This window comes from Callionymus lyra, chromosome 11, assembly GCF_982586985.1.
Source record: "Callionymus lyra chromosome 11, fCalLyr1.hap1.1, whole genome shotgun sequence".
In the NCBI taxonomy this organism is placed as follows: domain Eukaryota; kingdom Metazoa; phylum Chordata; class Actinopteri; order Syngnathiformes; family Callionymidae; genus Callionymus; species Callionymus lyra.
The window spans coordinates 18,366,483-18,393,918 of NC_141828.1; the positions used below are offsets into that span (position 1 = coordinate 18,366,483).

General features: G+C 38.9%; 4 protein-coding genes across 7 annotated transcripts in view; 2 read left to right on the forward strand and 2 right to left on the reverse strand.

The window, feature by feature from the left end:
• The first annotated feature begins 165 nt into the window (after positions 1–165).
• Positions 166–2,484, forward strand: cryzl1 (crystallin, zeta (quinone reductase)-like 1). Its single transcript, XM_087803020.1, has 12 exons — positions 166–407; positions 482–559; positions 616–688; positions 776–820; positions 888–956; positions 1,020–1,153; positions 1,222–1,337; positions 1,489–1,583; positions 1,692–1,798; positions 1,864–1,969; positions 2,042–2,087; positions 2,307–2,484. Exons 1-12 carry the CDS (start codon positions 249–251, stop codon positions 2,401–2,403), a joined length of 1,125 nt encoding a protein of 374 aa, XP_087659146.1. The 5' UTR covers positions 166–248; the 3' UTR covers positions 2,404–2,484.
• Positions 2,433–6,699, reverse strand: setd4 (SET domain containing 4). Its single transcript, XM_087803019.1, has 13 exons — positions 6,460–6,699; positions 6,240–6,347; positions 6,065–6,160; positions 5,927–5,964; positions 5,763–5,851; positions 5,424–5,660; positions 5,202–5,261; positions 5,006–5,135; positions 4,757–4,931; positions 4,620–4,695; positions 3,540–3,620; positions 2,920–3,043; positions 2,433–2,775 (listed from the first exon to the last, which is right to left on the reverse strand). Exons 2-13 carry the CDS (start codon positions 6,307–6,309, stop codon positions 2,659–2,661), a joined length of 1,293 nt encoding a protein of 430 aa, XP_087659145.1. The 5' UTR covers positions 6,310–6,347; positions 6,460–6,699; the 3' UTR covers positions 2,433–2,658.
• A 629-nt stretch (positions 6,700–7,328) lies between these two features.
• Positions 7,329–15,164, forward strand: cbr1 (carbonyl reductase 1). The gene is made up of 7 exons (XM_087802802.1): positions 7,329–7,457; positions 12,583–12,698; positions 14,102–14,271; positions 14,352–14,459; positions 14,531–14,739; positions 14,809–14,862; positions 14,923–15,164. The coding sequence occupies exons 2-7, from the start codon at positions 12,586–12,588 to the stop codon at positions 15,094–15,096; spliced, it is 828 nt and encodes a 275-aa protein (XP_087658928.1). The 5' UTR covers positions 7,329–7,457; positions 12,583–12,585; the 3' UTR covers positions 15,097–15,164.
• A 1,669-nt stretch (positions 15,165–16,833) lies between these two features.
• The window catches only part of LOC148069448 (pro-neuregulin-3, membrane-bound isoform-like), a 63,025-nt gene continuing 52,422 nt past the window's right edge, over positions 16,834–27,436 (reverse strand). The window contains exons 4-10 of one of the 4 annotated variants that reach the window (XM_087803030.1): positions 25,978–26,051; positions 24,409–24,432; positions 23,468–23,570; positions 23,269–23,386; positions 21,408–21,499; positions 18,349–18,531; positions 16,834–18,190 (exon numbers count right to left, since the gene is read on the reverse strand). In XM_087803030.1, coding sequence (XP_087659156.1) covers positions 17,680–18,190; positions 18,349–18,531; positions 21,408–21,499; positions 23,269–23,386; positions 23,468–23,570; positions 24,409–24,432; positions 25,978–26,051 — 1,105 coding nt within the window. In that variant the 3' untranslated portion in view covers positions 16,834–17,679. Of the gene's footprint in view, positions 18,532–21,407; positions 21,500–23,268; positions 23,387–23,467; positions 23,571–24,408; positions 24,433–25,977; positions 26,052–27,436 lie in introns of all 4 variants that reach the window. The other 3 variants (XM_087803033.1, XM_087803031.1, XM_087803032.1) reach the window with 3 other exon arrangements.

Below are 27,436 nucleotides of genomic sequence, written 5' to 3' on the forward strand. Positions count from 1 at the left end.
TGGGAATACCTCGCGATATTTAGATTGGCACCGAAGTCAGTAGCTGTTTACTGTCAACCAGAGATTTAAAACCGATATACATGTGGTGTTATTGGCACACAATCTAATACCTAATAATACATCTTAACAAAACAATTACACTATGAAAATGCAAAAAAACACAAAAACATTTTAAAGATGAAACAGATGTGCATTCGACATTCAATACTAACATTCTCCAGCATGTGTCGCTGTTTTTAACGAGAGACATGAGAAACAAATCAAAGCCAGAAGAAGAGAGGTCACCTGACACAAATAGGAAGATATTTGTCAGTTTTAATGTTGACAATTCCAGGTTTAGATATACAATGAAAGGATTGTTTTACAAAGCGGATGTGAAGGAGCCGGTTTTTGTTACGGAAGAGTTGGTAAGAAAAAAAAAAAAAAGCTTTTTGTGGTGAGTGTATGTTGTGTATGAGGCTAATGGTAAACATGTGTTTAGAGACTTCCTGAGAACGTTAAAGATAATCATGTCAGAGTCCAAGTGAAGGCATGTGGACTCCGGGCCGTGGACCTTCAGGTACTGTTAATATTAATCGGCATTTTGGGATTTATAACTGACTGTTATTATTCCAGCTGCTGGCTGATGTGGGCGTGCAAAGACCCTTGATTCCTGTCGGCAAGGAAATAGTGGGAGTCGTATTACAAGGTGGTAAACGCTAAAGATAACAACACGCTGCTAGTTAAAAAAAAACAACTGATAAACGAGTGTTGATGGAAATATCTTCTATTACAGTTGGACAAAATGTCACGTTTTTACAGCCAGAAGATGAAGTTGCAGGTAAGCAACAACTTTACATGACCATAAGTTTAAATCAATAACTGTCACGGGACAACATCTCTTCTAGGTTTACTTCCTCTTGACTCTTCCTACTCCGGACTCTGTGACGTCATCGACATAGAAGAACAGTATTTGGGTAAACTAAGCAGAAGCGGTCACAAACATACTAGAATTTGGATACATCTGTGTTTGTCTTCAGTTCAGAAGCCTGTAAAGCTCTCCCCCGCCTGTGTGGCTTCAGCGTTGCAGGATGGTCTTTGTGCATACATGGCTCTTCACATGCATGCCGGTATGGCGGCAGGAAGCACCATTCTGATTATAGATGGTGCCAGTGTAAGTAGAAACTTGTAAATATGCACGTGCAAAATTAGTTAACTCACTTTGTCTGTGTTCACCCTCAGTCACTGGGTCTGATGTGTATCCAGCTGGCGTGCTATCACGGTGCCAAAGTATTGACCACCTCACACTCGACTCAGGATCATGACTTCCTCCAACAGTTACGACCAGCAGTTGGCAAGTAGACATTCCACCTTATACACAAGTTATCCCCAAAGTGGGGGGAATTTCCTTGTGAAGGGATTTATTTATTTATTTTGACAGCAGTGTTATTTGTTTTGTATTTTCACTAGTTTGATTTTAATTTAACTTTGTAATGTGTGTTTAGCCAGAGTAATTCCTGTCTACAAGGATGCCTCAGAACTGCTGTCAGTCATCCTCGAGGAGACCGGAGGAATCGGTGTAAATATAGTCATTGACACTGGGGGTAAGAGTCCCCATGAGTGTGTGAATCTAAATGTTTTCATTGAAATTATCCCACTATGTCATAAAACATAGCGGCTAATGACGAACTATGTGCAATGCTTTTGTGTAGTTAGTCTTCGAGAAACTGAAGCAGAAATGCTTCAACCACACAAGCATGACATCATCAGTGTGTTGGCAGTCAGTGGCCACTGGGTGACGTCTCATCAGAACCTGCAGGTAGAAGCTCACCTCCATATCGGACAATCCATGCGTGTGTTTTCATGCATATTTCATGCACACAGCTGGATCCTCCTGACTGCAGGGCCCTGTTCCTCAAGTCGGCATCAGTTTCATTTCTCAATCCTGAAGTCTGGACAGCTGCTGCAGCTCAGCAGGGACGCTTCCTCCGTATCCTTTGTCACGTCAGAAAGTTTCACCATAGAAATGTCCTCTTGTTATTCTACTGAACTCCACTATCAGATATTCTCAAGGATCTAATCGACAAAATGTCTGCTGGCATCATAAGGTATTTATGATAACCTGCATTTAGCATTGGTGACAATTATAATATAGAGATAGAATTGTTTTTTTAAATGGTAGAAATAAAATGGTTACCAGTAAATAAGTTACACTATAGTTGCATTTGTTAAAATGGGATTCTATTCTTTTATTTAGGCGCAGTAATATATTTTTTTATAAAACCAGTAAATAAAATGGTGTTATTGTCAACTTTCTGAATCCACAGGCCGCAATCAGTGGAGGCCGTACCCGTTAGTGAAATGTTTGTCGCCATGGAGATGGTCCAGCGTGGTCAGCAGAAGAAGGCAGTGGTCACATTCTGAAAATCCCAGTACACCTTAACATTCAAAAGTAAGATACAAATGAGCCACCTTTTATTAAAAAAAAAACAAAGAACATGAAAATTGTGTGTGTGCATATGTGTTCAAGCATAAGCTGCCTCTCATTTAGTCAATTTGAGGAAGAACGTCTTTTGTGTCCGAAAACTACACTGCTGCGTGTCACAAGCATTAAATCATACCATTGGTTTGCACTGCAAAGGCAAAAACCTTCAAGTACTGGTACAAATGTTTGCAGTGTCAACTCATTTTATCCAGACAACTTTCAAGGATGCACTTCTCCTCTGCACGCAATGACTGAACCAGGATGAGCTGTTGTTGCTCCGACGGAGGACAAAGAGGAAGGAGGGTGCAAATCTAAATCCAGACACACACACACACGCACAAAAGAAAGTCACAAGCTTGCAGTTTTAGATGTTTTTAGAGTTTGTTTACCTAATTAGCATTACAATACATGTACTTGATATGCAATTATGTGGTTGGTATGTGTGATTACTGTACCTCCTCCAAAACATGAACAGTCTCTCCTAAAAGGGTTGCAATCAATTTCTGCACACTCTTCTGGCACCATTGTTCTCGCTCTTCACCGACTTGTTGCCCTTGCAACACGCCCCTCCACTGTTTACTGCAGATAAACAGAAGCAGTGCAATTTAACTCAAACAAATACTTTTCACAAGTTCAAAAAAGCTGCTGCTGTATCAATTATAAATATTTATTTTCGTGATGGCATGCTCATATCACTAAGGTGGCATTACTATGTGGCAGAATGTTATATTGTTACTTGTTAAGGCATCTACATTTGATATGACTTTTCAGCATGCCACTGTAAGGAAATTACAACTTTACTGTAATCAATCGTCTAGATTTAACACACATTTTAAATAGTCACTTGATTAACTTTCATATTTAATTCATATTAAAGCACAAAAACTAAACAATGTTAGAACATATAAATCCCAGAGTTTATCAATTATGTCAGCATTTCTGCTAATGAGACACAAATCCTTTTTTTGCATTTCATTTCTGAAACCTTTCAAAAAAGTGGTCTAACATAAAACGTCTTTCATTTCATCCCAGAAATGCAGGTAACACGTGTATGTTTTTGTTTTTGTGGTCATACTAGTAAGACCGAGGGAGGGACAGAAGTCTGATGGCAGTCATGAGTCTCCAACTTGGGCCATCAATGGAAATGTTGAGATCTCTGTAAGCAGAGATAGAAATGTGCTCAGTGAGTTGCGTTTTCTGTTTTACATAAAATAAAAACATACAACAATACACACAGCCACAAGTTGAGTATTTGGTGTTCATGCGTAAACCTACAGGTCATCCTGAAAGTATTCACAGCACTTCACGTTTTCTACATTTTATTATGTTGCAACCTTATTTTTAAAATGGATTAAATTCATTTATTTCCTCACCACTCTACAAACAACACCCCATAATTACAAGGAAAATCACGCAAGTATTATATAGTCTTTGCTCAATACGTTGTTGATGCACCTATGGCAGCAATTACAGCCCCAAGTCTTTTTGAATATGATGCGAAGCTTGCCACATCAATCTTTGGGCAGTTTCGCCAATTCCTCTTTGCAGCACCTCTCAAGCTCCATCAGGTTGGATGGTAAGTATTAGTATTAGTTGCACAGCCTTTTTCAGATCTCTACAGAGATGTTAAATTGGATTCAAGTCTGGGCTCTGGCTGGGCCACTCAAGGACATTTGCAGAGTTGACCTGAAGCCACTCCATTGATATCTTGGCTGCGTGCTTAGGGGTCGTTGTCCTGCTGAAAGATGAACCGTCACCCCAGTCTGAGGTCAAGAGTGCTCTGGAGCAGGTTTTCATCCAGGATGTGTGTGTACATTGCTGCATTCATCTTTCCCTATCTATCCTGACTAGTCTCCCAGTTCCTGCCACATGCTTTACTATAGGGATGGCATTGACCTAGTGATGAGCAATGCCTGATTTCCTACAAAATTGACCAACATTTTTCACATGTTATTATGGGGTGTTGTGTGTAGAATTTCTAGCTAAAATTAACAAAATCTGAAAAAACTGAATATTTTCTGGATGCACTTCCAAACTAAGATGGAAAAATAATCAGGGTGGGTGGAGTTGTTGCAAACTATTAAATACTTTCAGACAATTGGCAGAAGGGTTTCTTATAAGGGATATTTATTATTTAAAGCAAACAGCTACTCACCGCAGGAAGTCGTGCTCCAGCAGAAATTTCATCTTTTCATTTGAACTTCCATCTAGTATTATCTGATGGAGGATTTCTGTCAACAAACAAAAGTAAATATGGCTTTTCTGCACATTGAAGGATAATTATCAGCCCACCTGGGTCCACATACACAACACTATGTGGATTAGCAGGAGCGACAAAGCCATACTCCAGCAGCAAACTATGATTGTCGTGGGGTCCGTAATTGATAAAGGCCTGATGGTGACGTCGTGTTCCTGATACACTTTTGATCTCGTAGCATTTATTCACCTGATTGAACCCAGCGTTGACCTGTTGAGTCAAAAACACAAGGAACATTGAAAAATCTCACACATGTCGTCAGAAAGATACCAACCGGGTCCGACCTGGATGTCTGGCTGGTGGTTGAGCAAATCCAAGAATGGCGCTAACGCACTATCATCCTTTCCGGAGAGGAAATGGCTCGAGGGCTGAGGCATGAAGACACAGCGCGTGTTTACGCTGCACCACGCCCACCTTGACAAAAGCATAGGTGATATTTTGTACAACACAAGAATGCTTGTGTTAAATACAGATTTATACCTTAGTGCTTCATATGACATCACTTCCAGTGCTGGTTCATTCAGCAATGGCTGCAGACTTCTGGAAATACAACAATGACCAGGCAAGGGAGACACTTTTAAAAAATCGAGTACATGTTATTAAGTAATCTTCAAGTCATATGACCAAGAGTATTAGTCAAAGTACTCAAGTAAGAGAGTTGATGACCACATTAATCTACCGAAGTTCAAACTGGGACCCAACCTGAAGAAGTTCTGACTGGAAGAATGAAGTTCTTGGAGTGTTTCTCGCTGTTCCAAGCCTCTCCTTCGCAGGCTGGCAGGAAGAAGGCCCATTACGTTATCGGAGAAGTAGGCAGGGCAGGTGTATGATTTGGGCAGCACCTGTATGAAGCCTGACCAATCAGATGCTCCACCACGCCGACGCTCAAACAGAAGGAAAACACACAAAACCAGGAGAGCAGAGAGACGTGGTTGCCACCTGTAATGCCAGACAGGAGACAATATTTTTTATTAATATTCTATTTATGAATTAAATTATATGCTTTTCTGTCTATAAATGTGCACATGCATGTGAGTGTACCTCTTGATATACTCTCCCAGTTCACTCTTCAGGACTGTGGATGTAGTGATGAGACAGGACTCGGGCAATGACACCAGCAACTGACCCGGCTGGAACATATTTGACTCTTATTAAAATGAAAATTCATGCTGGAACAGTTATCGTATATTATGTCGTAGCCTTACCTGAATGGAGCAGCGAGCCTGCAGACCTCGACCAGTGTCTTGGATAAAACAAAGGGATTCAAATGAGTTCCAGATATGATTAAACAAAAAAGCTGATGTATATATACGGAGCTACAAAGAACTGTAATAAGAGCTCACCTGAGAAGAGACAAGGCTGTAACACCGACCCATTGAATCCACGACCACACAGAAACTTTAACAAATCCACAAACTGCTGCTGATCACCCACAGAGACTGGACATGACACAGACAGACACATGCAAATGTGTCATAACTTCCATGATGGACAAAATTATTGAAGTTGTGTCATCACCTTTTTGACTGACATTACAGCGCCTCCACCTTCGACACCGCCCAGCACGTCCAATCTTTTGATGACCCATTAAACTGACGAACGTCAAGCAGCAGGTTTGCCTACGAACTATAAAAACAACACATTTTATTTCTCAACATATTGACTCATGCAGGATACACCATAAGCTTGTGTACAGCAATGTATACATTTAACTTGTAATCACAACGATCAGCCTTACCACTATGTGAGCCGGTTGGATATAGTTGTGAACTGGATTTTCTTTTTATGTTTTAAAGAGAAGAACGATGGATATACAAACATTTTACTAAAAAAAACTTTTACAACACAAGCAGCAATAAAAGGCACTTAAAATGAAACCAGAGTTAAAATGTTGTGATCAGCCATTCTATGTTGTCATCATAATCTCGTCCTTGTTCGAATATACTTTCTTTTCGCCTGCCAAAAAAACGTGGTCGTGTTTTTCCGTATTTGCGCAAACATATGCGCAGAAGCGTGTAATAACAACCCGATCCCCTTCCTTTCGCAGAATTCGTACCTTCAGTCGCATGTTTGACGTCTTATGGTTCACGCATGCGCACTTAATTGCACTTCCCCGTTCTTTTTTTCCATTTGTATTTTATGAAAACGATATATTTTTTAATCAATACATTTTTTATGTATCTTTACTACACATTTTTAATAACAAATAAAACATATCCAAAAACTAACCAGGTCGAAAAACAAACAAACATGTTATCAAAATGAAATAGACTAATTTTACTTTAACCATAACCTTTTTACAAAAAAAAGGACACACATAAAAACATATTCATTACAAAAAATAGGGTCATAGATAAGTTATTATTGGAATAAGATATACATTTCACGGCAATATTACGTGCTGATTTTGCTTTACCTGATTATATGCTTTTCTAAATTACTTAATGTTAAATATATATATATATATATATATATATAAAAAAAGAAAACTAAAATAAAAATCCTACACCTGGCTGCTATCTAATGTTGACGTCACATCATGCAGTTACAATTTGATTTAATTTTTTTTTTAGTCAATGAAGGATTTAAAACCACCTAAGCCCCGCCGCCTTGAACTGTTGTATAATTTAAAATCCATCTGATAAAAGCTCCTGTTCCTTCGGTCACTTCCTGGTCTGCGAAGACGTCAACTGCGCATAACTGCAACCGCTTTTTCCCCCAGTCTCCCACAATTCCGTAAGACGTTTTACTTTACCTTTTATTGCAGTTAAAAAAACAATGCTCGGACTAACTAGTGGGTCAGGTGACCCTGTTTATGTTGTGTAAACTTTCGTTTTTTGCAGCGCAGTATTGGGTTACGTTTTCCTGTAAGAAGGCTTGAATAACAACATGTCAACAATGCTAACTTGTGAATCAAACGTCACAAAAACTATTCTTAAAACCGATGCTTTCGCAAAATACGGTTATTTTATCCATGTTTTATTCACTTGTGTGAGCCATGAGGACTGGGCAGTAGATGAGAGATGCTGCGTTTAAATAACACAAAGCTGCTCGAAATCTTCTTTTTTTTAATCGCCAGATCAATGCAATAGTTTAGTTAAATATGTTGTTTTATAACTATAGATACACACGCATACACACCCAGAGCTGCAACTGTTTACCTACTGTAGATTCTGACCTGTCACCTATTTAGTACAACCTTGTACCCTTTGCTCTACTGGAACACACCTTTCCGGAAAAAAAAGCAAGTCACTGTAAAGGTTTTTCTTTTCCCATTCAATGCACTAAAGCCCTTCATAATTCATATGTAATTGAAGGCATGACACCGACCGTTGTGTTTTTTAAGATGCAGTGAATGTTTTCATCTGTTTCAGGTTAACGTCAATGCAGAGTATGTTTCAAAACACTCTGCGGTTGACTCTGGGTGGAACTTAGTGGTATCACTGGGATTTTCACATGAGATGCATAATAATGATCATCGTTGATCAACATAATAATTAAGAATTCTCCTTGGTTATTTTGACCACATGATCATTTTGTATCACTACGCAAAGAAAATTGTGCAGAAGTTATAGTTGTTTTTTTTTATCATATAATAAAGAAAATAATCTGCTACATTGATTTCAACTCTATTCAATATGTTCCACACTCCTTTTTTGCTCACTTAAAAAGTAGTAGTACAGTACATCAGTTGGTAAAAATGTTAGTACAGTTGGTTAATCACATATTCTTTCAAACATTAGTCCAACCATAGCATTTACTGTATTTTATTGCATTAGTGTAGTGTAATTTTATTTTGTAAACCATATTTTTAGGATAATATGCAATTATCGGTTTAAGTTACTCATGGTCATTGAATTGTATGATCTGACCATGACATTAGATATAGATAGATAGATAGACTTTATGAATCATCTCCTTTGGCTTTACATTACCTAAGTAAGTAATAATAAACAAATAATAATATTTGTAAAGAGTCACAAAGCGCTTTTAACAATAGAAAAACAATATATAGTTAAAATACATGCTTTAAAAGGTCAGAACAACGTAGAGACAAACACAACAGCTCCAAGAAAATTAAGAGAAAGCCTCATCAATTAAAAAAAGTCTTAAAATGTTTCTTGAAGGCGTCAGTAGACTCCATCAAACACAGAAGGAGAGGAAGATCGTTCCAAATCTTAGGAGCAACAGCCTGGAAGGATTTCTCTGCTCTGGTCTGGAAGCGTGTGCGAGGAACCATCAGCAGTGCTGAAGAACACTCTAGTCCGCCATCACTTGCTGAACATTCATGTGACAAATCTGCACGCTACATATCCTAGGGCCAAATCCTGAGCCGGTCTGGAGAGTCACAAAAGACCGGGGTCTTATGTACTAGGGGGGTAAAATCTGGTTTAAAAAAGGGGAGACCAATGCAGGAATGCAAAAAGCTGAAGTTCAACCAGTTTCCGCTTGAGGCTTATTGCAGAAAGACCTAAAGTCACCATACTTTTACTGCACTACCAATGCATTTACATCGATAAAAAGACCGCTTGGGTCTCTGAAACACTAATTTCAATATCTGCATTCACTTGATTATATGCCAATTATTGGCTTTTATAATTTAATTGTAGCAAATATACCCTAGCGTAGCCTCAGCTTGATGGTTTTATCGCCACATCTTATTTAAGCCTGCTTGAACTCTCGCCTTTTGACTGGAGTCTGGTTAAACCGGTGGACTGTGTTTGTAACAGACGGGTGACTAAAAAAAATACTAAGCCCACATTATACACAGTCTAGGTTCACAGGAGAGTGGCGTACAAACATGTTCACGGCAAAGCTGTATAAAGAAAGATCGTCTTTGAGTGACCTCCAAAAAAGCGCTATACAAAACCTATCTATTATTATTTTTATTATTATCTTCAGAGCTGTTGACTCTGGGTGGATCTGAATGGTATTACCGGGATTTTCACATAAGAGACATAATAACGATCATCGTTGATCAATAATTAATTTACACAAAATAAATAAAGCCGTTTTCTTTACCCAACAATGTCAAAGGCGGAATTTTCCTTTGTTATTTTTGACCACATTTTGTATCGCATGTTTTAGTGTGCCAAAGTTATAGTCATTTCTATCATTTAATAAAGAAAATAATCTGCTGCAAGGACTTCAACTCTATTCAATATGTGCCACAGACGGCCCGTTTGGCACTTGGAAAGTAGCAGGTTCGGAACATAAGTCAATCAAAATGTTAGTACAGTTGGTTACTCTAAAATGTGCAGGCGTTAATTCACATATTCTGTGGAACATTAGTCCAACCCTAACGTTTCACCGGAGACAGCGTATCCTAGCAACGGGGAATTACAGAGGGAACTGAGCTATCAGGTCTGTGCCAATGGAGTAACCGTAGCCAATAAATTCCCACAATGCAGCTGAACAGGTCAACATTAAATCTCAATTTGCAGTGAGAGCTGGTTTTCCTCATGTGTTTGAAAATCGGAAACATATCAACCTAGAATTCCTGCACATTTCTGTTTCTGAAACATGTAGAAAAACGGATTTAAAACAAATCATCTTGTGGTCGTAACCCCCAGGATCATCATCATTGTGGACAATAAGAAACATATTTTGATTCTCTAACATAAGTTTGTGTATACTTTGATGTCCACACATGTAATTGTTGATGTCTCTGATGTGCACTTCTCAACTACTCGACCGTCAAGTGCTACCAACAGGGACGGAGCATTAGATCTTAGTTCATGAAGCTGCACTTTAGCATATTCAGTCTCGCAGCAAACTTGAAGAACGTTCCAGAGCCAGAGAATAACCTCCTTTTTTTTATTCTTGTATAGCACAGTATTTTATGTTGCCTCTCGTTTTGCTCTATTTTGTTATAATTTACATTGACAACTGGCCATGAGGCAGAGACTATGGTGGGTTGAAATCGGAATATGTTCTTATCAATTTATGGGAAACACTTGTAGCCACTTTCACAGCGAAGGTAAGCTCTGCGACGAGCCAGGGTAGGGAATGGGAAAACACATTTCTGAGTTAGCGTCATCATTAGGTGACTTTATATGCAGCTTTTAGCGGCAAGATGTAGAGTGAACGCGACTTCAAGGCTGCAATGGCCTACTTTTCACTTTAACGCTTCTTTTTAAATGGTCAACACTCACTAATGGCAGGATTTATCGACAATACGGGGCATGGATTTGTGGTGTAATTGTGCTGCATGCTGCGAAAAGAGGCTTTTGAAGCCCCTTTTCCTCGGTTACACTTCATTTGCAACAGAAAGGTAAGAATCTGCTAGTAGTGAAACTAATGTTCCAAATATATTCAGGCTTATTTTACCTGTGCTGTTTTCGTCAGTTTCTTTGAGCTTTTTAGGAAGAGTAATGTTAGAGATTCTTTAATGCTTTATTAATCCAAGCGTGGGAAAAATTCACACGTTACTGCAGCAAAAGATGTTTGCATGAAAATTGAAGAGCAAGGATAACGGAGCTTACAATAAACTAAAATGCACATTGCTTGTACATCTTGTTAAACAAGCTGTCTCAGGTTTATTTTTCTGTACTTTGTGTTGATTTGTACTGATGTATTTGACATCGTCTGTCAAATGGTTTCAGGTTCAGGTTCGCATCTACCCAAGAATAATTGATATGCCTTTTTTAAGGACCATCTTTATCTGGTAGAGAAGTTGCGTGTGGTGGAAGCACGATATCATCTACTGTTCCGATAATGAGTGACGGGTTAAATACCAGAATTGGACGGACCACATTCCAACAGTTGGTATGACATCCTCAGGCCACTCCTTCTAATGACAACCAAAAACCACATTTAAAAAAACGCTGTCCATAGGGCAACATGTAGCAATATACGTCTATGAGGACTAGCTAACATTGAGGTGCACAGGATGGTCTCTCATTTATTCTGGAATTGAGCGTCTACCGCAGTAACGGTCGCTGTTAATGGGATGCTGCGCCTCTACACCAGAGTGCCCTGCTGTGGATTGATTTGATGACTCAAGGATTCAGAGACTGGTTTGGTTTCCCACAATGTGAAAGGGCTATTGATGGATCTTATATTGGGATCGTAGCCCCGACTGTTTGTCCTGCAGACTTGATAATTGCACAATCAATAAGATGAATACTGTGATGTTTGCTTGTTATGTCCATCTCAATTTCTGTAAAGACAACAATAATAATGGTTGGCACAGACGATAAGGATGGACTAGAATGCACTATTGTCATGTGCATGTGTTTTGCATATTTGAAATTATGTATTTCTATCTAGTGGGCTGGTCATGTTAAATATTGTTTAAAGTACTATGAGCCAATTCGTTAGACATTATAAAGCTTTATAAAAATACATTATTATGATGAATAGATATATGGACTTTATTAAGATGATGATAATCATATAGTAGTATTTTACGTTTAACAGGTTTTAGATGTTAACACTGTATAATCTTAATAAAAATAACATGTACAATTTAGCAGAATAAATGTTTTTTTTGTGCAACTTGGTGCAAATGCTTAAATGACAATAAAAAACGTGTAAACGATGTCGGTTGTAAAACGAACTCTGACTCTGTTTTCCAAACATTTGGGAGCAAAGTTTCTTCCAGTTCTTACCTGAATGGTAGGAGTGTATCTGAGACGGTGTGCCAGTATAGTTTTCAGTATTAAGAAACGGATGTATTAAATTAAAATCGAAAACTAATTGGAACAAAATCCGACCATTGAAAAAGTTTTGTTTCAAGCAACTTCTATGCTTAGTAGCGTCACCTTTTGCTGATAATGCAGCCTGTAAACTAGGATTTAAACATTTACTAATATGACTCGGCTGAAAGCTTGCAGCTTAAATGTTTTTTCTATTACAGAAAATGTCAGCCAGGGTCGCCGTGATCACAGGAGGAAACAAAGGCATCGGCCTCGCCATTGTACAAGGGCTCTGCAAACAGTTCTCTGGAGACGTTTACCTGACAGCCAGAGACACGTAAGTCACAGTTGCAGATGTAGATTTGTGCATGGTGTAATTGCTAAGTGTTTCATATTTTTAGATTACCGCAAAAAGATCTCTTTCTGAAGGCATCACTTTATATAGTTCTATCCCATCTAAAAAATTTTGGCGAATGAGAGGTTACGGGAGCTAGCTGTAATCACTCCTCGTGTGTTTCTTTGTGTGCCCTGCGACAGACTGGCGTCCTGTCCAGGATGTCCCCCGCCTCTCGCCCCAAGAAACTGGGATAGGCACCAGCCCCCCATAAGGGATAGAGCCACATAGAAAATGAATGATTAAATAAATGACTTGTATCACTTTGCATCCCCTCATGTGTACGATCTCACACATGTACAATTTAAATTTGATGGAACATAACTCAGAACAAGTTGCTAACAATGGTAACCCCAACCCAGCAGTGTGTGTGTGGGCTCCTGACCCCTCGACACACCACCCAGGTGGTATTCTCTTGAAGTTTAAGTGAAGGTCTAAGATGAGGCAGCACAGATATATATATACTATATACGAATATATACAAATGAGAAAATATGTTGTACTGTGATCTTATCTGAAACCGTTAAATACGTTTGTCTTTTCGTTTTAATTTTTTAATTATTATTTATCAATCAATTTTAGCTACGAACAATGCTACAACTTGGCAGATAGATGAGGTACATTGTTCTCAGCAAGTAGGTTAACCCAGTATCTTTCCACAGTGTACATACACCATATCATTATTAATGTACAAAAAAACTGCCTCTGTTTAGGGTTTTTTTGTAGCCTGGTTTTATTCAAGTCTAGTCTTTATGTCGAGCAGTCCATTTAGTTAACTTTCAGTCACATCTGTTCTATACTCCTTCTTTAATTTACTCCAAATTTAGTCGAGTAAAAATCTGAAAGATCTGAGTCAGATTTACTCACGACCATTTTAGTTTTAAAACTTGGCTAATGAAAACCGCTTTGCACGTTTAGCCAAGTCTTCTTTTAATTAACACCAACACAAGTAACCGACATTTTCTCTCAGCCAAACACATTTTACGCTTCCAAGTTCCACGCTTATTATTCTGTAATTGGTTTAGACTCAAGAATGATGTCCAGACACAGAAAATTACCCTTTAGACGATGGATTTCAAATTGAAATTTGACAAATTAACTACAGCTGCATGAGTTGGCCCGAACAAACCAAGAAAGTCACATTCACGTCTCAATTGGATGCCTTTGAAAAAAATATGAATCGTTTAGAACTGGCTTTCAAATTTGCAGTAGTTAAATATTTTAAACCAGTTTTCTCAGAGGACATAGTTGTAGTTAAAAGTAGATGCATAACGACGTGCCATCTAAGAACTAGTAGCATGATATTAACGATGACCTTTTCCTGAACCAACACTTGTGTGTTCCAGCTCTCGTGGGGAAGATGCTGTTAAATCTCTGTCCTCAGAGGGTCTGACTGCAATGTTCCATCGTCTAGACATCAATGATCCAGACAGTATCGCTGCAGCTGCTGCTTTCTTCCAGCAGAAGTACGGGGGAGTAGATGTCCTCATCAACAATGCGGGCATCGCTTTTAAAGGTATAAAGAAAGTTAAAAAAAAAAAGTTTCCCCAACACTGAACAGGTGTTCATCATGTTTGCGTCTATTGTCTCCCACAGCTGCTGATACGGCTTCCTTTGACGTGCAGGCTGAAGTTACCTTGAAGACCAACTACTTTGGAACTCGCGATGTGTTGACTCACTTTCTGCCGCTCATCAAAGCCGGAGGTACAAACGCGGTAACGATTTCAACAGATAGTTAGATGCTTAAAGTTCTCTGATTTTTTTATCCCCTACAGGACGTGTTGTCAATGTGTCCAGCATCGTCGGCAGCCTGGCCTTAAACAAGTGCAGCCCGGCTCTTCAGTCACGATTCCGCAGCGATGACATCACGGAGGAGGAGCTCGACGGTCTAATGCAGCGATTTGTCGACGAGACAAAGAAAGACACGCACAAGAGTGATGGATGGCCTGAGACTGCGTACGGTGTGTCCAAGACCGGAGTGACGGTAATACATATCCTCTGAATTCTGTATTTTCAAAATCGAAACTCAGTTTAAAGTGTTCGTTTTCCCCAGACTCTGTCTATGATCCACGCTCGACGCATTTCCAAAAACAGACCCAACGATCAGGTGACTATGAACTCTAACCTATAGGTTGATGTGCAACTCATATTTTTGTTTGTGGTTCAGATTCTTGTTAACGCCTGCTGTCCCGGTTGGGTTCGCACTGACATGGCCGGGCCGAAGGCCGTTAAATCTCCAGAGGAAGGAGCGGAGACCCCCATATATCTGGCCCTGCTAGCTGCTGGAGCCACCGAACCACATGGGAAGTTTGTGTCCGACAAAAAAGTTCAGCCGTGGTGAAGACTCCCAATCCCGGGCCTTTTGGAAGAAATTGCTTTCTTGATATTAAAGTTTAATAAAAACAAAAACTTGCCATCTTTTTAATGCTTTTGAAGTGAATCTACTGGGTCTTGGTTTTGGCTCAGCTGGAACAACAATGTGGAGCTGTTCCTTTAGGCTTCAAAACCGCCAGATGTGAAGTGTGCAAGGCGGGTTGATGCGCAGCCCAAAAAAATAATTCATTATAAAGCTAAAAACATGACCCCGTTTCGGTTGTTGCGAAGCATGAAGTGTGAATTCAATACGATGGATAGATGGGGCACATTTCGCTCTTTCTTCCGGGCCAAAAGAAGACCTCTTAGGTAAGGTCCAGACTCTGACCCGTGGTCATGAGTTTTGGCCAATGATTCTTCAGAGCTGCATTGATGGGTAAGCGGATGGAATTGCAGTAGTTCAAGAGCGGGAGAGGATTTCTGATCTTTGCCCTTTATCTGACCAAAGACAACTAAAAGTGTCAGTTCAGGTTTATTAAATTATATTTAAAATATGTCAATCTAGTCAATGATTTGAACATTTTAGTTAACTTCAGATACACCGGTGGTAAATCTCCACCAGAGCCGTGTCCTTACTTTGGCATTTGATGACACTAGCAGCTATTGTACTGTTGTGGGCGACAGAAAGCCTTTAGAAAGTTCTCCCATGACAAAACTGTCCGAGGTGAGGGGGTAGAAGTGTCTGCAATTATTTGTGTAGTGGTAAAGCTATCTATGGGCTGTTCCTATATAAAAGCATGGTTTTGCCCTCTCATGGACCCACCATATGTGGGCGCATAATGGTTTGGTGCTATGGAGACCAGTCCTTGAGTTACTTAAAGTGATAGTTCACCATAAATTCAAATTTTGCTAATTTTCTACTTTTCTTATGTCGACTACTAGTTGTGTATTTTCAGACTAATCTTTAGAGTGCATGTTCATTTTAATGTAGCGACTGGAGCTCAGTTGTCTTCGTCTTCATCTTCGTCAAAAAAAATCGAAATACCTCGATACTGCTTGTCTGTAACCTCTTGTACTGAAACCTTGACATGAGAAATTGTTCTAATTTTTTATTTTTTTCTTCTGTGTATCGTAAGTTTGTTTGTAGATGAGGATAAAACACATTGTGATGATTTACACTTGTGCGTTCCGCTAAAACAAGCTTAAAATATATGTATTTAAATATACATCTTTTTTTTTTAAAACAATTCTAACTTCAATACAAGATGGACGTTACAGATGAGTAGTAAGTGTGACTTACATTTTTATCTATAACTCTAAAAGGGAACAGACTACTCGGAAAATAATCCCAACCCTTAGTCGACATGAGGGTGAGTAGAAAATGAGTGAAGTTTGAATTTTGGGTATATCTAAATGAACCCTCTTGCACACATGTGATATTAATGTTTCTAAAGGCCTCATTAGTGGGTTAACATTGCAGAGTAAAAAATGAACTGAACTGGAGCATGGTGGCACAGAAAATAAATCAGGTTCCAATATATTGTTGCATTAGAATTCCAGCTCTATTGTGTGACTGTAGTCTGGAGTGCGACACTCTCCATTAGCATTATCCATTAGTGCAGCCGAAATGTTTTGTAATATTTCTCGGTTTGATAATGTGACATTCGCCACAATGCCCATTGATGAGTTATCAATAAACACTGGTGACTCTACACCATCAGTTTCAGATTTTATTTCCTCCTCGCACCTGGTCTTCCCTCTAAAATCCGTTTCCATCTACTTTATCTTATTTCCCTTGTTGAACGCTTCTGTACATTCCTGTTTCTGTCTAGAGCTGGTTAAGTTGAACATTTCTGAGTCAAATGTCATCACACTATCGAATAAGGAAATCTCAGATTTCTACATGGGTTATGATCAGGGAAAAAAATCTCAGTCAGAGACAAAAGATGTTTTTATTTCTTCTTTCAAATCAACACGATCGATCCAAAGTCTTCCAGGAGGAGGTGACCAAGACAGCAAGCGACCTTTAATGAAACTTCCTCTGTTCAGCTTTTGTCCATCAAAAAAAAAAAAAACTTGATGAAATGCACCAATGATGGCCTGTTTGAGGGAAAAAAAAAACTTTCTCTCTCCCACACACTTACCTACGCACACACATACACACCTAATCTGCACATATGTGAACATTTAACAACGCACATGAACGTATGCATGCACACATACGTACATATACAAAGTCCCAGGCCTTGTGAAAACTGCCTCCTTTTGGATGGAATCATGGTCGCGTCTGCAGCTATACATTCAGATCATTTCCCATAACCTTTAGTAATGTGACATTGATACAAAAAATAAGTTACATCGTCATTTGTGATGACTCCCATTAGTCACTTGTTCAATTCTGTTTATGTATATCATATATGTTTATATGTATATATTTTCATATACTCTATTTTACAATTAAAAACACAAGTGGAGGACGGCTATTTGGTTTCTTTCTTTCTCTGCTGTTAGTGTGTGTATTCCTGTCGATGTGTATGAATGAGCTGCATATATTCAGTTCTCACGAGGCTTGATTTTTCAGCTTAAAGACTGCAGCTGCAGTTTTTTTTTTCTATTGGCTGCAAAGGCCAATGTCTCTCTGCGATTTGCAGAGAAGCAGTGTCTGCGTGGGTCCGTGACATGACGCCGTTTTCAGGAAACAGACAGTTTCTTTCGCTGCCAGCAGAGGGGGTGTTGGGCCCACTTCCTGCCCCCAGTGGGCCAAAGCCCTCAGCTGTTCTTGTGCCTGTTGCAGGAGCAGCGCCGCCTCCTCCGGGCCAACAGCAGGTGCAAAGGTGGATGGCGTGACCCGTGCTGCCGCCGCCGCCACATTGTGCCTTCTCTCGACGGATGACAACGCCGTCGCTGACTCAGCGGTTTGCATACACGAAGCCTCGTTACCGTGATGACAGTGGACGGAGGGGATGATGGGGACAGAGTAGGATTGTAATGGAGGTGGCAGCCCTGGGCTGGAACAGCTGCTGGCGGGGTCCGAGTTTTCCTCCATCTGGTCGCTCCATGGCCTTGTGGTTCCCATGGAAACAAGTGTTTGAGGAATGGAGTTAGCTTTCTCTGACAAGCAGCTGCGGGAGACAGAAAAGTGCCATCAGCAGTTCGTCAAATATCAGTAAGCCGTGACTGTTTTCCGCCCCATCCTATAAAAGTCGATTCGCCCCATTTATCGCGTTACTTTCATCCATACTGTTCTTAAACTCCATGAAGTCAAACGGCATGTCTCTACCTTTTCTGTTCCTGAACTTCCTTTTTACGCGATTCTACCTCCTGCAGGTGTTTGTACATGGGTCCTGACAACTTCTCTCCGATTGGGTTAGGTCTTCCTCGAGAGTCGTGGGTCATCTTATTCGATTTTGACCAATGAAACATGCAGCTTTTCAGGTCAGGGATCTGAGACACTGAACCATTCCTATGTAAACAAGCAGACAAAGAAAAAAAACATAAATAATAATTTAAAGAAAACGTTTTTTTTCTTGCCTCCCAATTTTCCAGTTGCTAAGAACACAAATCACTGTGAAAGCAAGTCATTAAATAGCCTATTTTTAGTGGTTTAACATGTACTACTTTAAAGCAATTAGACTTGAAACTGAGTAAACATAAAAAAATAAATAAATACAGCATTTCCATCAATGTCTTTGCATTAAGGCGACTATACTATTTTACATGTAAAACTTGAGCTTTAAAGTCATTTTTCCGACATTCTTTTTTCCTCTTGGGTTAGATAGGAGTTTGTGTCAGTGCTGTCTATGACAATTTAAATGTCTTGTGAATTGCAAACGATCCTTGAACATTCACATTCATCCAGGTCGTTTTCTAAACTAAATGGTCCAAAGCAAGGCGACTGGACCATTTAGATGTTTCCGGGAATACGTTTCCCCCTCTCGTCCAAAAGGCTTCTTCAAGTGAGAGGAGCAGGTATGAATCGTACCAAAGGAAGAGACAGAACAACTAGGAGTTGGGATTAATGTGTGGGTCGTAGAAACCCATCAGCAAACTGAATAGGTTATTAGCTTCTGCTGTCAGGTTTGGAGATTTTCCCGGGAAGAGAGAGCTCCGCATTGCATTCTAAGTGTCTGAGGCTCCCACCTCTATTAAGAGGAGCTTTTCTTCAGCCTGGTGAAGATGGTTTCTTTAACTCCTCTTTAAAACCGCACTCTCTAGCCAGGGCCTGTTCATATCCATCCTCAAAGGATGTCCGGTGCCCTCTAAGTGGAGATGGATGTTCTATTTTTTTTTTTTGTTTACCGACGACACGCCCAGACATTCCTCACTGCACTGGACGGTGAAAACCATATTGTTCTGCTGCCCAAGTGCTATGTCCTTGGGATGCACCAGCTTCTACTTTAGTGTCTTTACAGCCTTGAAGTGGACATGAATAAGGGGTTTTGCCAAAGGTCCTCCTGGGACAATGCGACCATAACACCTCAAGTAACCAGAGATAACAACCCATAAGAGGTGAATCACTGTAATGGGTTTCTACGACCCACACATGGATTCTTACTCGTCACACTTGTTTATTTGTTTCTGTCTCACACATCGGTTATTTGGATGAGAGGTGAAAATTGAATCCTTCCTTGAATCTCTGTAATGTCTCACACACACGTCAGTTGCCTCGTTCGTATACATCCGGATGCATCAACACATTCATTAGACTTTATAATGCATTAGTAAGGCTTTCTAGAAGAAGTTATGTGGTCACAGTTTGGCAACTTATAAGAGCTTTTTAAAGTATATACTGTATATTTATTGACTTTTTTGCATTTTAGATCCAAAGTTTATGATTTATAATTCCATGACTCTGTTACAAACTGTATTAATCAGACTTAAAAATGGAAACTGTTTAAATTCCAAAAAAGCTTTTAGGACAACAATTTGACTCAAAAGATAAAAACAAAAAGTGAAACTGCTTATCCTGAAAAGTTTTTTTCTGTCTTTTCGTGAAAAAGTGCTTTGTTTAAAACTGGTTAGAGATATAGATGCTTTATATTTTGAAGCACTAATTGAGATAACTTTTAGTATGATCTCACTAACAGCTTGTTCTTATGTTGTGAGATGGGGCCCGCTAGGAAAAAGTACAAGAGCTTTTAAGTAAATTGACAATACTGTATAATGCTGCAACACATTATTCTTACAGTGAACAATCATCTTTACAAATTAAAAACGAGTTACGCTTTGAGTTAGTTACTGGAAAATAGGTTAACCCGTGACAACTCCATGCAAACACAGCTAATAAGTATGCCTTTTAAAGAGGACTTTCTGGATGATATACGCTGTAAAACTAAAGGATTTTGACAAAGTGTCTTGTAGGTGTGTGGCTATGGAGCACCTTAACATAAATACCCTTAAAAACATCGCTGTTCAGATGTCCTAAAAACAAAGGAAAACAAAGAATACACTCCAGAGTTTAGTAGATTCTGACCAATTCACACTTCTGGCACTCATATCTGATGTATTATCATGATACAGTGTCTTCATTTTAAAAAGCAACCACTCTGCTTTGTAATGTCTTAGTCTGTTCTACTTATTGAATGAAACATAGCATTACTTTCAAACATAGAGTGCCATCTAGTGGCCTTTCGTGTATCATGATACAGTGTCTTCACTATACAGCTATTACATGAAGTCTCAACAAGAACAATACAAGACGGTGTTCAAGGGATCTTCCTCCAAAGAGTGAAGCGTAAAGAGTTCGTCAAATTGTGTTAATACTTTGAATACCTCCTTATCTAAAACACTTTTTAAAGTCATTCTTGTAAGGAAACATTTTTAATTGACAGTTTATTTTGAAGTAAGCTGTATATTTAAGCTCACACAGTACTTTGCATACACAGTGAAGTTGATTTTTGTTCTCTAACAGATCTGATATCGTCCTTGTGAGTGTGTAGTAAGTATTTCATAACCATAATTTTTGATGATTACAAAACGAGTGTCTTAAAAACATAATCGGATTATTTCTGCATCAGAGATCAACAGATCATGTCAAGACTCTCATCTGTACAGGGTGCATTGTGGTACAGCTGCATATCTCCCGAATCATCATTACGCTCGGTTTCATCATCATCAACTCATACGTAACAAAATGCCCGAATCCACTTTTACTAACACTGTCTGAAGAGGCTATTGTCACTTGTGTTTATGCCAAAAGGCATTTAGATTGTTTTGGTCCTGCATATGACATTTAAAAAAAAAAAAAACTTACTTCACATGCACTTTAAGATGTTTGTGTTCGAGTGTGTCTGTGAAACATCGCATGGCCATCATCATATCAACATATTTTTCTGATACCTGTCAACTTGGGCTCCACCTCTCAAGGCAGCTGCCATGTTGAAAAAATGATTCGCCTCGCTGCTGTGACAATTGGCGTCTCCTTTGCAGAACTGTTAAGAGAAGGATAGGGTTATAAGATTGCTTCCTAAAAAGCATTTATTTTAGCCGAAGCCCAAATACAATTCACAATTGCTTTCAGGACTCATTTCAAACATAACTTCAGGACTAAAAGGTTTAAAGCCATTTTTCTTAAACAAGAATAGATTGAGCAGCAGAAATCATCTTTGGCAAAGTGTTTAACACACTTATTAGGTAAAATGACTTTTTTTTTTTTCATCAAGGGGAGTCTAAATCTGATTACTGAACAAATGTTTAATCCGAAGAAAAAAAACATGGTTGTCATAGGGCTTGATTCAAGCTGCACACACAAAATGGGTTTGGAAAGAGTACACAAAGTGACTGAAGAGCTGAATCCATGGATGACAGTTAGTTTGATCATAAGAAAATGACAGACAGATTAAATAAAATAATATCATCCAGTAGTAGATCCAACTAGAACTGGGTGTTGTGTGCTGTGGCTGTCTGGATCACACTCTACAACATCCATTAAGTATTTAAAAATGGGAAGACATTTATTACTGTTTGATATGCAATTCAAAATGTCGTTGACTTCATTAGATCTAAGTAACCATCGACCATAGGCCGTTCCATCTCTTGTAATGAGGTCCAGCTGAGACCAAAGGTAGAGAATTCGCCAGACCCTGTTAACTTTCCTCATTATCTTGTACAAAGCTGATTATAGCGCTGGTGATTTAAGGAGGCGACAGAGGACACCTTTGCAGCCGGCAAGGTGTGGTAATTAAAGTATATTGAAAAACGGTAAATATCACTTTAGCAGTTATTTAATGGTGGCAGTCCTGGTTATATTAATGTACTATATGAATCAGAAGGCCAGATCTGGCTTGTTCACCCCTTTTCTGCCTACTATATGTTGTTTTGATTAAGATACGTCATTGTCATTAGAAGAAAAAAAAAATCATCAAATTTATGAAACGATAACAATGAATTGATATAATATCTCTGTTTCCCATAATAGGGCTGTACTGTACACACTGCTGAGATTGCTGTTGTATTTGAGTTACTGAGAGTGAAGGCCTCATGTAACGCATCTTTGGTCAAGCTTTTGGCCAACAGAACATCAAAAATATGACAACGTTAGGAGCCTGTTTGACGCCAAGAAAACCTTCCCAACAATCGTAGTAAAGCCACAAAAAGAAGTGACAGCAGCCTCCCATCATCCTGCTATTCTTTTCCATCATACTTCTTTCTGATTCTTAACCATTTTCTTGGTTGGTGGCCTTCGTGTTGTATCTGGGTCAAGATGACCCGGTGGCCCTCGTGTTGACTCTGGGTTAAGGTTAAAGACCTCCCTGGCTTCCTTAAATACATATGCAGTGGTGGAGGTCGATCACCTTGATCCAGAGACCACACGAGGGGCACCGGGTCACGTTGACCCAGAGATGACACAAGGGTTAGAAAAAAAGAGTAATTCGTAGACTATTAGTTACTGAGAAAGCAAGAGTTTAACATATTGTGGTCTATTGCATTTCATTGCAAGTTAATGATCAACGCTACACATTCTAAATATTTAAGGTGTTCACAAAAGTGTTATTTTCATAGCATCATTTTAAGGAACTTTTAAAATCACTGTTACCCACTGTTGATAAATATTAAACTGCGAATAATGGCGTACAGGAATAGTGAAGATTGCACATCTTTATTTTAACATAAAATGTAATGTTTATATCCACTTAAAAATACTGTCGTGCCATTGCTAAATTGGAAGGGAGGAGAAGCAATGGAGGATGAATGTACTAACCTGATGAGTTTGCACGTTGCCATGGTAACGCGTCTTTGAGTCTCCGCAGCTTGTTGTTGTGTAATTAATCAGACTACGACTTTCTTTCAAATGCGCTTGAAGTTTCTCCCTACGCCTCCTGCACAGGCAGACACGATAATCACAATCACAGTTGGCATTGTGGGTGTAAAAGCTAGTGGATATATGGCGTGTCTCTCACTTGCTACGACAGTAGAGGGCGATGCACAAAGTGCCCAGAAGGCTGATTGCCATGGCGATTGATGTGATTGACAGGACCTGTCTCTTGTAAACATCTTTACTCTCTGGAACAAATAGGAGGTAGAACATGTTTCATTACGTAAACACACACGAATGATAACTTTTTGTGTCAAGGCAAAGTTCTAATTGACAGAGAAGAAAACTTCAAACCTTTAACCACAATTATAAAACACATAATACAACTATAAAACATAAGTGTTTTTGAGGCATTGGTCTTGACTAGGACATATTTTTTTATTTAAATACATTTCATAACTGAATCATAAACACACAATGCTTGAATATCCTCATGTTGGATATACGTTTATTACATTGTCTGGGAAGTAACTTGTAAACATATAAACATGAAACTTAAAATCAACAAAAATATTGGACGTAAAAGTTTTAAATAATCATTTTAAAAGCAATCGCTTAATTGTAGTTGATTTTTGGGCTACCATTAGTTTGGTACACATCTTTGAAATAACATAGATATAACTGTGGATGATGAAAGTTATATTCCTTTTATTAGACCAATCATTGTTCATTGATTCATTGATTTAATTTCTGTTCCGCCTATTCTCTTATTGGGGTTGCAGGGGAATTACTTTGGAAAAGGAGCTGTTGTAATTTTAAAACAATAAAATGGTAACAAAACTTGGGATTTATACCGAGCCAATTGTTATTTAACTTAACTTGAATATGTACTATACATTATCATTTAGAAAAGATTGCAGCGTCTGACTAATCATAATAAATCGTAATTAAAAAAAACATTATTTAATTCTGCATGTATGGCAATCTACAGGAAAGTCATGTTACCTATGATGACGTATAATGTTTTACATCTAAATATTCATTAAAGGATAAAAAAAAAAAAGGAAAGATGAACTCAGAACTCACCCATGAACTCGATGCCTAGATGATCTGCAAGATAGAGAGACATTAGTGTCGTGACACACTGATCATTTAATTATTCATGTGGTCTTTCATGATCTTTATAAAATCTGATAAAATATTGATGATTTCAATAACTACAGCCTTTTAAAGAGAAAGCAGAAGACACTTTCTATTCACACCTCTGACAAATTATATATAGGCAAAGATCTTAAACACAAATTGATTATATGTATATGTATTATATGTACTTTAATGACATCCGTCTTTACATGTTTTTTTATTTGTGGAAAGATAAACATTTCACAAAAAACTTCAGGGGATTCCTAGTTTTCTGTATCGTTTTTGCTGGATAACAGCAAAAAGTCGGAATTTTACATAGAAATTCTATGACACTTCGATTGAGGAATCGTAACCCATCCTTTTTTCGGGGGTTAATTACTCGTTTAGCGTTTAGTGTAATGGGATTTCTTAATGGCTCCTCCCGAATCTCCTGCTGTTCGTTTCCCTTTGAAACTCAAGAGTTACCCATCCGGACAAACATCTTTAGAGGCGTACCATTATTTTTTTTGTATGTTTTTGCTTGTGGTTTAAAATCTAAACGTTTTTTTCCAACTTGTTTGGGAACACTTGTCACACCGAGTAGAAAACCAGGCCACAAAGAGGACTCTCCTCTGTAAATGTTTCCAGTATTGCATGGGACTGTCATCATGTCTCACAATTAATTGACAACAAAACAGAGTTGTGGAGTAGAAAGTATAAGCTGAAGAAATGGCACTACAAATGAATTGAGCAAACTGCAAATTGGACATACCTTCCAGTCACACTTAAAACAGTTTACCAGTGTTCCTCAAGTTAGAACTATATCTGAAATAACAGGGGAGGACTTTAAGTGGTTGCAATTAGTCCAAATTCCAAAACTTGCTCTTGATGGTACCAAGAAGGTTTGGTACTCTTGCTTTACACCGATAAAACGCACAGATCTTGGAAGAGAACGGGAGCCTTGCATGGTCAGCACAACAGATGGAGAGAGACACTAGATGTAACAGCGCACACATGATCAGTGTGGGAAAAATTATTCCTTTCAAATGACTCAGGGCTGTCGGGAAAACACCGAGTTCAGTCACATGTAACTGCACCAGATGTCAGTGTTTGGTCAATAGTCAGCAAGATTGTTTCTGCACCTGTTTAAAGTGGATAATTATGTTGCAGCTTTGCAGTAGACTCCTATTCAGCAGACAGCGTGGAGGCGCTTCCATGAGTATAAGCGGGACATCACATTATCCAGGTACTCTCCCCGATTATGTCTTTTCTGTTAATAAGATGCTGTAGCAAGAACATCCTCTCATCGTACAGCGCACATTGTGTGTTCACTGAGCCATCTGTTGTGAGGCGAAATGGATAAACCAGTCCTTTCTAACAATTTGTTTTCCTTGTGACTTCGATTGCCCCTGCACACTAAAACAAAAATATTCTGAACCAGAGAAAAAACTCTTATAAAAAAAGAGAATAGAACAGAACCCAACCTACTTTTTCTCAAGCAGAAAGACATGTAGAGAGAGAGGGTTTACTCACTGGGGTCTGAGAGGATTGTGTCTGTTTTTGGAAGGAACTGGTCACAGCGAATCCCCTGGTGGCCTTCGCGGCACCTGCAGAGAGAAAATGGTTGTGTCAGCAGATGAGAGCCTCCTCCTTTCCTTACCTCAGAGGAAATCGATTTGTAAACACCAACAAATCAATCGTCAACAGCTTTCAAGCCCTATACATCCAGGCATCAAGTTCTTTCTCAGATCATTGGAAGGTTTTATTCATTTCGACGAGAGATCTTTCGAAACAGCCCAAGTTGCAGTTTGAACGGACAGCTGGCAGATCCATACATCATTTCAGTGCTCGACTCAAAGGGTGGACCTTATTGCTTCTATTTTCTATCTAGTAAAGGCCATGTATTGATAATAAAGTTGTAACTGGACTTCTTGTACTACTATCTATCACGTAATAAAATACCTTAGTCAAAATGCATTGAACAACAATGGCAAATTTTACAAGAATGATGCAGAAGTATAGCACACAACTCTTAAAAAAATATATTGCAGAGAACAACTTATTTTTTCTGCTAGTCTGTAATACAAATACCTTAACTCATTTGGGGCAATTGTTGAAAGCCCCTTGCACAATTTGACTCACAAGACCCTGCTCGTAAACACCACTGTCTTGGGTAACCACTAGAAGGTTATTAAATACAGGTGATCATCAACTTTCATGAATAGTCAGTGAGGTTCTGACAGGATAAAATCCTCTTTCAACCTCAGTGACGAAGTTAAAATATATAGGATACCAGTTGTTAATTTGACGTCACTCTCTCACCATAACGGATGTTGAAAGCAAATACATTTTGGTCATTCTATTCATCACAATGTTGTCTGGCTGCAGAATAAAAACGTTACCTAGAACTTTCTCTCAATATTAGCCATGACAGAAATGAATTCCTCTCTAAATCTTTGAAGGACTCTCCTGTGGCTGTTTGTACAAATAACAGGGCTACAGTGTTTTCTAAATATCAATTTGCTTTTCTTCATCACTTAACCTTGCTTCAGAAAAATCACTTTGATTCTTGGAAAAAAAAGAGTTCATCACCAGCTTATTAGAAATTCAAAGCCCTTCACCAGCCGAACACTTTCAATCTCCACTAAGATATAGTGTTAAAACCAAGGAACACTCAGTTCTGGCAGTTTTTTTGTTTTTACTTTTGTGGAGGCCGTTGTTTATTTTCCTCTTCCTCTGTTATGCTTGCTGCCCTTAGGCCTAACAGAGAATAACAAAGTTCCAAGACTGGTCATCTCTGGACTGGACATAGAAATACAGTGAAAGAGTGAAAATACTTCTGCTTTCTCTGTGGAACATCACTTAAGAAACAAAGCCTATCTACTCAGAATGGAGGGAATACTCCTATTAAATACTCAACACCAATAACAGGACATGCATACAAACTGGAAGACGGTGTTCAGAACATATGGTTAATAGCAACCATGATCCG

What these genes read in the sequence shown, in the direction of transcription:
- cbr1 (XM_087802802.1), top strand. Translation starts at nt 12,586, where the DNA reads ATGTCAGCCAGGGTCGCCGTGATCACAGGAGGAAACAAAGGCATCGGC. An exon ending in GCCGCTCATCAAAGCCGGAG is followed by an intron (nt 14,460 to 14,530) that starts GTACAAACGCGG and finishes TATCCCCTACAG; the next exon opens with GACGTGTTGTCAATGTGTCC. An exon ending in AAAACAGACCCAACGATCAG is followed by an intron (nt 14,863 to 14,922) that starts GTGACTATGAAC and finishes TTTGTGGTTCAG; the next exon opens with ATTCTTGTTAACGCCTGCTG.
- cryzl1 (XM_087803020.1), top strand. Translation starts at nt 249, where the DNA reads ATGAGAAACAAATCAAAGCCAGAAGAAGAGAGGTCACCTGACACAAAT. An exon ending in GCCAGAAGATGAAGTTGCAG is followed by an intron (nt 821 to 887) that starts GTAAGCAACAAC and finishes CATCTCTTCTAG; the next exon opens with GTTTACTTCCTCTTGACTCT. An exon ending in ATGTCTGCTGGCATCATAAG is followed by an intron (nt 2,088 to 2,306) that starts GTATTTATGATA and finishes CTGAATCCACAG; the next exon opens with GCCGCAATCAGTGGAGGCCG.
- setd4 (XM_087803019.1), bottom strand. Translation starts at nt 6,309, where the DNA reads ATGGGTCATCAAAAGATTGGACGTGCTGGGCGGTGTCGAAGGTGGAGG. An exon ending in ACAGCCTTGTCTCTTCTCAG is followed by an intron (nt 5,965 to 6,064) that starts GTGAGCTCTTAT and finishes GTTTTATCCAAG; the next exon opens with ACACTGGTCGAGGTCTGCAG. An exon ending in ACCACCAGCCAGACATCCAG is followed by an intron (nt 4,932 to 5,005) that starts GTCGGACCCGGT and finishes TTGACTCAACAG; the next exon opens with GTCAACGCTGGGTTCAATCA.